This window comes from Eutrigla gurnardus (genome assembly GCF_963514095.1).
Source record: "Eutrigla gurnardus genome assembly, chromosome: 13".
Lineage (NCBI taxonomy): Eukaryota > Metazoa > Chordata > Actinopteri > Perciformes > Triglidae > Eutrigla > Eutrigla gurnardus.
Genome location: NC_139936.1, coordinates 12736304 through 12746551, shown reverse-complemented (window position 1 = coordinate 12746551; position 10248 = coordinate 12736304). Strand labels below are relative to the sequence as shown.

The window sequence follows — 10248 nt, the reverse complement described above, 5'->3', positions numbered from 1 at the left end:
CGGCAGATGCCCAAATATGTGCTTTCCAAGGGCAACGACGAGGTGCGCATGTTTTGTGACATTGCTCATCCGGATTACGAGCGTTTCACCAGCGCTACGCGAAAGCTCTAATGACCGCCCGCCCAGTCGAGCCCGCCGCGTACAACGCAAAGTATAAACCCATCTGCTGGTCACGTGACTAGGAAGAAAAGGGAAAGAAAGTGGGAAGAGAGGTAAAGAAGGGAAACAAATGCCGAACGGGGTGAATATCTGCCTTCCAAGAAGAGGCGTCTTGACCGGCAGGTAAACGCATAGCCAGTCAACACAACACTGTCATGAATGGTCGATTTACAACTGTACGTGCTTGCTAAGCGCCACGCTGAAAATGCTGACGCGAGATGCTCATTTGTATTCACTAAAGTGTGTTAAGCTAGTCGGAAGACTCGGCACAGTGGTGCTCGTTTATAACTGCGTCCCCGCTGAAACGGTTAAATTCGTCCCCATGAACAGCAAAGTGCTGATGTGTCAGACGCTTGTGACCAAAGCCACCCACCGACCAGCAGCGCTCGAGACTGAATCATCCCCCCCCCCCCCCCAAAAAAAAACACGATGATTCTGGCAGAGGTGGAACAACTGCTAATGTTAGCCTGTCGTGTCTGAGACAAACTGGACCTCATACTTGTCTTTTCGGACGGGCGTTTGTGGCGTAAAAGAGGAAAACAGGGCAGTGTGACGCCGTTTTTGTTGTTGTCTTTTTCCAGTCTTCGTGTTTGGGAAGCGAGAAAGACGATACGATGGAGACGTGTTAAATGATTAGCTCAAGAGGTGTGAGGACAGCGGTGGATGTCGGCTGGATATGAGACAAACGCGTAAGTAAAACGTACTTTATATGCGTAGCTTCTACGCTGCGTTTCCCAGTGCTTACCACAATAACAACGCCAAAAATGCAGAAGCCTAAACGAGGCGATGAAGTTACACCAGTGTCCAGCCTTAACAGATTATAACCGGATTAGTTATTGTTTACACAGAGGAACGCTCTGTGCTATGAGTCTACATTCCCAGTGGGCTAAAAGTCTAATCTGTGTTTCTTCTATACCACACTATAGTTTTACTGTGGCAGCAGAAAACCCCATAAAGGCTGTCTGTGCACCAATAGTGTGACAGGTAAAACACAAGTGAGACAACAGTGTTTGCACTGCCATGAGGACTGGTAGGGTGACTCAGTTTGAAGGAGACCAGTGAAGTAAAACACAGAATCAATCTCTTTTTAGACCTCTTAAAGCAGAAAGATGTACTATGAAGCAAAAATCTGCTGGTGCGTGACTCACTTGAGCATGGAATAATCTCTTGAACCGTGGGGATGATCTCTGTCTTTACGATGTTCTTTAGGTGAATAAAGAATCTACTGAGGAAAAGGGGCGGGGGTGGGGAGAGAAGATGAAGCTGAACGAACGCAGCGTGGCGCACTACGCCACCTGTGACACGCCGCCGGACAAGACGGGCTTCCTGTTCAAAAAGGGCGAGCGCAACACAGCATATCACCGCCGCTGGTTCGTGCTGAAGGGGAACATGCTCTTCTACTTTGAGGAGCGCGACAGCCGAGAGCCCATCGGTGTCATCGTCCTCGAAGGATGCACCGTGGAGCTGTGCGTGTCAGCTGAGGAGTTCGCCTTCGCCGTCAAGTTCGACTGTGCCAAAGCGCGCGTGTACAAGATGGCTGCTGAGAACCAAGCAGCCATGGAGTCGTGGGTGAAAGCGTTATCCAGGGCCAGCTTTGACTACATGAGGCTGGTGGTGAAGGAGTTAGAGAGGCAGTTGGAGGAGATCCAGGAGGCAGCAGTTGGTGGCTGTGTGGGTGCTGGAGTTGGAGGCCTGCAGGTCAGACCCAAGCCCTCCAGGCGAAACCAGGTGGCACGGTCCAGGTCTGGCGCATCCTCCTCTTCCTCGTCTTCATCTTCCTTATCCTCGTCATCCAGTGCCCCTACCATGGCAGGCCCCTTCTCTGCCCACAAGAGCCTCCAGGATGAGATGCAGCACTTCTCCGATTGTTCCAAGGAGAATGGAGTTGCATGGACGAAACTACCGGTTGCCTCGGCTAACGGGTTTGTGGAAGGCGCGTCCTGTGTGGCCTGGGAATCCTGCGCAGATTCTGGGAGTAACGCTGTGATTGTTCATGGAGCTGATGGGGTAAGGGCTCCACCAGTGCCACCCAGGAGAAGGGGAGCATCCTTGGAAAGCCCCGTCTCCCCTGGCACTGTCTGCTTCTCTAAACTCCACGACTGGTACGGCAGAGAGGTGGAGGAGCTGAGAGTACAGTGGCTGCAGAGCCAATAAATTAATGGAGGTGGATTATCTCCTTTTCCACTGTTTTATCATTCCTCTCTCATCATTCTGCATTCTTGACCCAAAAGATAAAAAACCCAAAAGACAAAAAACGGAGACTTGTTTGCAAATTGCAGTCTTTGGACTAATAAAAAAAATAAAAATGGTTTGATTCCAGATCTTGTCTGGCACAGGAGAATCAATCTGTCTTAAACATTATTATGATCCATTGCACAATCCAAGACATTTGAAAAAAAAAAAATATATATGCTTTTTTCCACAGTTTTGAGTGTAATGCTAAGGAAAATTCATGTTATGGGCACAATTTAAAATTGAAATCATTCATCATTTCTAACAAGATGAACAGTTTGGCCTTGTAGTACATGCAATTCATAAAAATACACTGTTCTGTTATTATATTGCCAATGTTCAAGATTTCTTCTGCTATTCTAGCTTTCAAATATGTGCCATTGTTTTGGAGTCAATTTTCTTTAAAGCTGTAGCAATTTTGATCAATCCCTTGTTCCTACTGTACAGGTATACAGGTATATACATGCAAATTGTGGTGCTAGGCATCTGAAGAATACCAAAAAACAACAAGTAACTGCTAAAATCACCACATACAAGTCTTTTTCTGGTCCCAGCGCTGGATTTCGAGGGTGTTTTTGTTGCAAAGGAAATACAGAAGCCCATATAAATGACGATCTAAAGACATTGCACAAACAAATCCACATGTTATAGGGACACATTGTCCACAGCGTTAAACGGCGAATGTAACAGAAAATCCTGCAGCTGTATAATTGATGATAAAATAAAGAAACAGTCGGGTGTACCGTTAAGAAAAATATTACAATCTAATGACGAGGACAATTAACAGCTTTCAACGTAAAAAAAAAAAATTACTTCAAAGTTCATGTAAACCTGGGCTTAGAAGTTGTGGAAAACTAGTCCACATTCTCCTGCATATCCCCAGCGGGGGACATCTCTCCCCAGGGGCCTTGTGGTTGTTAAGACCAGAGCATCCTCTTCACAGTCTCTGGGGACCATGGTGGGAGCTGGATGTCTCGCTCAGAGCAGCACACTGGTATTTTTAGCTCTTGTTAGCTCGCGGCCAGATGATGCTGTGTCATAAGAGTGCTTGTCACTTAGTTCCCTTTTGACTCTGATTGTTTATCCTTGTACTTACAGGGCTGTAACATTACTGCACCGTCGTCTGCAACAGCTGATTAACGTGAATTTTACTGAATGAGTGTCACTTTTAGAGGCCTATAATCTACATGAACATCTAACCTCTCGGTTATATAAGTATGTAACTATTCCATGTTGGAAAGTAACACCAGCAGGCAGAACAGGCCTTCTTAAAAAATGATTGCTCGTACGGTGTATTTCTATATCCAATCACATAGCTGTTAACATTTTTGTTTTTTATGTGCCTTATGTTATCTTTATAACTCTGTTTCACTTGCAGCCATGACCGTAGGACTGCAGTGATGACATGGTTACTGCTCTTTTGTTTGTTTCTTACTTCCTTACTTGTGACAATGGCACTATTCTTTCTGTCAGCATCATTGCACAGCAATACCATTACTGTTATACAATTGGCTTGTACAGAAACAACTGTGGGAAGCAGTGGTTCGGTGTGTATTATGTGGGGTTTTTTTAAGGGCAGCATTGAAGCAGAATGCTTTCAATATGTATTACCTAGAATTATTGTTGCTGTGCTGTTTTTATTTACTCTGAAAAAGCATTACTGTAACGGATGATAATAGTCTGGGGTTTCTAACAATAATATTTAAAGATATGTGAATGTCTCAAATTAACCATATGAATGATAATCAAGAGTGCCAAATGAGGAATGCAACCTAAATGCACAATTCTCAAATTTTAAGGGATTTTTCCTCAATTGTCTACCGTAATTGTAGTAGAAATTTTCTGTCACAGTACACAAAATTACTATTATTTTCAATGACCAATAATATTTAACACATTGTCTTGATATGGTACCCTGAAAAGAGTTTTGTTTACTGAAGCAGTTGCTGTAAACCAATTAATAAACAATATTAACATGTTATGTTGTGAACAATTTTCTGTGATCTTGAAATTGGCTGAGCTGGGTATTTGAGTTTAGTTTTCTTTATAATGAAGTCGCAACAAGACAGTTGTAGCTTTTCTTGCTACTAGAGAAAAACAGCATTAGGTCGCACATTAAAAGCAGATCTAAAAAGGTGAGTTTTATCACCAATCTATAGATTGGTGCCAGCTCTGCTTTGTTATAAGTAAAAGTTCTGCATTTAAAGTCTTACCTAAGAGTGTTATTATCAGAATATACTTAAATGATGAATGAAGACTTATGAAGAATAGCCTGTTTCAAAATGGCAAAAAAAAACATGATTCTTTTTTCAGGTGCTTATGTACTAAAGAAAACATTCTTATTAATATAATATTCTATTTCTGCCAATAGATGCACCTAAATGCCATACACTGTTCCTTTAAGAGTGGTACTTGTGGAAACGTAACTACATTCCACCACTGATGATGGGTCTCCTGTCTTTATGTAGGGCCTCATGAAACCACACACATTCTTGATGCTATTCAGCCCAAGTCTCACTAGGTGGCACTGTGCAAAAACTTTAAACTATAGTCTTAAACATTTTACTTCTAATTAAATCAAATGAGTGCTTTAAAACTGCCAGGACGGGTGAACTGTCTAGTGACATCAACCAGCAGGACTTAAAAATACATGTTGAAACGTGTTTTAATTTCCCCTGTCCTTCTTATGTGGTAAGCAATTAAAAGGGCAACAGAAGATGAATGTGATGCTTTAGGTCGCCTTCTTGCAGTATAGGGAGGGGAGTGTGGTGTACTGCGTTGCACCACCTGAGTTTGCGTCAATAAAAAATATTTAAAAAATACTTAATTACTTAATTTATTCTGTTAAGTGCCATCAGTATAAGGTGCTGTAGTAAAATTAGTTGAAGCTACAGCATACAAATTATGTAGGATATGAAGCCTGACATCCGCAAATTACAGCTTGCAAGTCAAATGTACAGTATGAATTTTTCATAAAGTCTGAAGAGTTTCTTGCACATATTGCTCTGTACTTGACCAGAGGGCTACTGACTACAGCATGAAACTTCACAGAACAGGGGAGATACTTCCTGTCCGGTAGTTTCAACATTAAAGTAAAGTCAGTATAACGCAATACAACTCTCTTTTATATAATATAATATAATATAATATATATAATTATTCCGTTACAGCAATCAGTTATATATCTAAACAATTTACATATCGCACACTATATACATATCTAAAAAATAGGCAATCTAAAAAATACATTAGCATACTATATGTATACCAGACTGCACCAACTGCAGTATAAAATAGAAAACTAGCATAGACGTAGACATACACTAGGCAGAGTGCAATTTGCTGCTGTTGCTTGTTCGATAAAAAATAGGTATTGCGATGAAAACAATGCAAATTCGCCATGTACATGTCAAAGGAGGTCAGAATTTGGCGAAATTAACTATGTTTTTCTACATTTTACTTCACAGCCCTATGCTACTTGAAGTACACTAACTACAGTTTTATCCATGTAACATTGTGAATGCTGGAATTTAACTTTTCTCTGATTATCTTTTTAAATTGTCGCATTGCTTATACCTACTTTTGCTTAAATAAATATATCTAAATACTTTCTCCACCAGGGGTCGTTTGTGCACATGGGGCCGGGCTCCCTTGTGGGTTAATCCGGCCTGGGTTGCTTTTTTGTTCTTAAACGCAAGCAAACAGGCGCCTCTTATTTTGTCACAGCCGGAAGTAGCGTCGTGAATTTCCTCCGTCTCGACACCACCTTGACGCAGCTGGACCGCGGCACATTTTTTTTGACAGCGGAAACGAGGAGTCGCCACTTTTTTTTCCTCCGCGTCAAATTCGTGCCTGAAAGTTTTCTTTCCTCTTTTTTGTTGTTGTTTTTTTGTTGCCGAGGAACTGTCGAGCGCGGCCACAATGAGAAAGAAAGCGACGGACTTTTTAACATGCAGCTCTTCCTCCGATGTCCAGTTCACTGTTGCTCCTCGACGACGTCGTTTTGAGTTACTTTAGATGCTTCTCGACACATTTCCGTTATGCGAAGTCCAACTTGTTGGTTAGTCGTCGTGCTGTGGTGGGTGCCCATCCGAGATAACGGAGAATGTGAGTACGACTTTTATTACCTTCCCTTCTCAAAGTGCCTGTACTCATCACCAAACTCTCAACCGCATGTGGGATAATCCCAATTCAAAGTGTGTACCAGTAATGTGGACATATTTAGTTTCCGTCCAAATAGATACTTTTTCTTCTTCTCTCATAATCGACGAAAAGAAATGTGCTCAGTTGGAATTTAAAGGGCTCTGCCTTTCTTCTGGCTCGGGGCCGTTGCTGGTAGCGCAGACTTTTAGGGCAAAACAATGGAAAAGTTAAATTTTCTATTAAAAATGGAGTCATATACCGCCGAGCATTATTTTCTGCATTTGAGCTGCTCAGGGTCACATCAACAGGGATAGTTTGCACAAAAGATGTAGGAAATGCGTGCTTTTCCCTAACTAAGTAGTAGATTATGTGTTTGTGTTTGTGTGTGTGTGTGAGAGAAACTTCCTTTGACATTTTCGATATTATTTTCGACAAATATATTCGCGGTGGTCTCCATGGTGATGTCGCCGTGCAACTAATCGTGACTACGCTGTATGGTACGCGGCAATAAGCCGGACATTTTAAAATCTGTACATCTATTTTTATCAATAACCGGAACATTGATGGCTTGCACTTCGTTGTTGTGTGTGTGGCGCAGACGTTAGTTTGTTGCTCGTGTGCGCGTGCTCGGGTCAGTGGTCACAGGATGGAGAAGAAGAATGAGCGGGAGGGGGGGGGGGGGGGGGGGGGGGGCAGATACTTAGTTTCACAATCCAGTGTTGGGTAGCAGTAAATCAAAACAAAACAGTAATTTCAGTGTGTGTTTTGGTGTTTTGGATGGGATTTACCTCTGTGTGTGTGTGTGTGTGTGTGTGTGTGTGTGTGTGTGTGTGTGTGTGTGTGTAATTACAGGTTTGTGTACAGGAGGATATGCCTTCAAAGTAAAAGACCCCCCCCCCCCCCTCTCTGTGTTAGGTTAGACCTTTTTTTAGACAACAGGTGTGAAGTCGTGGCAAAATCTTCTGACCAAAATAGTAATTGAACAGTTATAGGAGGACCGACAAGTAATAAAATGAAACTCTTTGAATTATTGTGCTTAAATTCTGTTTTTGGGGTGCTTTTAGGTACTCATAGAGCGGTAGCGGTTTATGCCACTTTAGACTTCCACTCCACAACATTTCAGAGAGAAAAAAATATTATAATAATATATCATACTTTTTACTCCACTACATTTACACACAAAAAATATAATCAACACTTAAAATATGATGATTACATTATTTAACATTGTTAACGTTAACGACAGGCAGTGCAAATTAGCAAGAGTACATTTCAAAGTACATTTTGCTGATGATAATTTTGAATGCGTGACTGTTGTATCACTATTTGTACATAAGTAAATCTGGTTACTACTTCCACCAATGCTTTCATATCACAATATCTAAACACAATGTCTCCCAAAGGTCAAAGTTATACTTGGAAGGTCTTCCTCCATCTGCCAGTCTGTTTTCATCACAATCAAACGACAGGACTCAGTTGAACTCGGAGACGGTCAGATGTCTGTCAAATATAATAACTTCAATGCTAGCTGACTCCACTAACATGGTGTCAGCAACAACACACTATCAGTTGTTTGGGCTGCTGTACATACAGTGTTGTACTGTCTATTTGACACCTGGCTGCCTTCTCTCTTTGATTGAACAAGAGCGGAGTTCGATTTATGGTATATGTGTACTGATTCCTGAGATGAATTTTGGGGATTCGGAGCAAACCGCATTAAGCCAAACTAAATTATTGAAGCACTGCTATTGTTTAAATTAGTCAAATTATACTTGGGCAGCCAATTATTAGACTAAAGTAAACCATGCATATTGTGATAAATTACATTGAGTAAAAAGTCAATTGTCAAACTGTTGATGAAATGTTAGGAATGTTTGTTTTATGGCTAATCCAACAAATGAAATACCTGATGACAAATCAAGACAAATCTATATTACCATACACTCTTCTCATTGCCTAAATACGCTGGCAGGAGATATTAAAAGAGATGGCTACCACAGTATAATAATATGACAAATTTACATTGTCTTCATATCATCCACCGTTGCAAATTATTACCAGGTTATTAGTAGCATATTATTAGACCTTTTTAAAAAATGTATATCATCTAAGACGAATGAAAACACATTTTCAGGGTACACATTTACCTTCTGCAGTAATCCCAGACCCTGCTGAGGTCTGCATTCTTGGTGCATTCAGTCATGTAGATGTGACAGTTATCACACTTTGAATCACTGAAGCACAAAAGACAGAAAAAAACATGCCTCCAGGGTGAGGAAGTATCGCCAGCAAGACTGTACAGAATATTTTCCATGGCAGACAGGTTTAAGTATGCCGAACCCCAGACAGTAGGTTGAGCTTCAGTGCAGTTCCAGATGTCTTATTGACATGTACAGTCACAAATATTTCTGATGAATTTCAGAAGTGTGTTTAGTAAACACCATATACTCCCCTGCAGATGTCTTTCAGATAATTTGGTGCCGTCTTCACTTCTCTTTTGCTCTGTATGATATGGACAAAAACATTATGTGCAGCTTAACACAAGTACAGTAAAGCCTACTCACTTTATCGCTTAAAAATAATTTCATGACCACCAGGCCTGATGACCATGTGACTAGGAATCCCCATTTTACATTTTTCAGCACCGAAAAAATCTTGGACTCTCCCTGGAGAGGGGGCTGATGTTTGTTCAACATGATTATAATGACATTTTCTGCAACATGACATGCTTACTTGGTTGGTGATTTTTATGCACCACAGCACAATATTGTCTCGGTTTCTGTCTGGGACATCTCGCTTTGAAAGAAAAGACTGCAGCTACGCGGAAATTCTCCTCGGATATTCTTGAAACGGCATGCACATTTGTTATGCATACATGGGCTGTTGCAGTAGAAGAAAAAGTGCATGAAGCAGTGGACTAGACCTGGACCAGAGAATAGCATAGTTGAATGCCATGACACGATATTGGAGGCCAGCTCTTCTGCTCCCCTCGTGTGTTCTAAGAAATACACTGATGAGGTCTGACCCACGGCGGCCCTGTGGGAAGAGGAGTGGAGGGGAGGTGGAGGAGGGAAAGGCATTTTAGGGGGGGGGGTGGGGGGCGCACACAGATGCATGCCTGTGTGTTTTTTCCAAAGCAGCAATAATTAGAGACTGTGTGGGTATTTGCATGTGTTTACCCCAATGGGTCCCTGTTGTTTTTGTTTGAAGAATGTTGATTATAGGCCCGATTTAGCTGCAGCAGCATAAGAATGATGCTTAAAACGTGTGTATGCTTTTAGGCTCTGCAGTAGCAATGCCTTAACGGATTTCTGCGTGTACAGTTTGGACGTAGGATGGGGTCAAGAGTTTGGCATTTGTCAAGCTTTGGAAAAGAAATACCAGGATTTTTTAGTCATGAGAAGTTTCACGAGTGCATATATCGATTAGACGATTAATGTTTACATTTTTGTAAAATCTTTGTTAAACCACACAGTGAATGAGTTCATTAGAATACATTCTGCAGATCGATAGATAATGATCGTAATTTGCAACCCTAAAGTGCAGGCAAGTAAAAAGCCTTTTGTGTGTTTGTTCGTCAGTGTGTGCATCACGTCTAAGTAGAAGTGAAATTAGGAACACACACTCGCACAAAATACACAATTTGCACCGTATCACATTAGTTTATTCCTAACAGAGGCACAGGGTTTGCTATCACCTCAGAGATAAAACCCA

The 10248-nt window shown here is 41.5% G+C and overlaps 2 protein-coding genes across 3 annotated transcripts in view; both read left to right on the top strand.

Annotated features, from left to right (window-relative positions):
* Positions 1–126: 126 nt before the first annotated feature.
* Positions 127–4360, top strand: LOC311023199 (sesquipedalian-1-like). The gene is made up of 3 exons (XM_084024902.1): positions 127–282; positions 741–848; positions 1369–4360. The coding sequence occupies exon 3, from the start codon at positions 1417–1419 to the stop codon at positions 2311–2313; it is 897 nt and encodes a 298-aa protein (XP_083881028.1). The 5' UTR covers positions 127–282; positions 741–848; positions 1369–1416; the 3' UTR covers positions 2314–4360.
* Positions 4361–6200: 1840 nt separating this feature from the next.
* sh2b3 (SH2B adaptor protein 3) overlaps positions 6201–10248 on the top strand; it is a 44880-nt gene continuing 40832 nt past the window's right edge. For both annotated transcript variants that reach the window (XM_084025043.1, XM_084025042.1), the window contains exon 1: positions 6201–6498. The gene's annotated coding sequence lies outside the window, so the exon portion shown is untranslated. The remainder of the gene's footprint in view (positions 6499–10248) is intronic.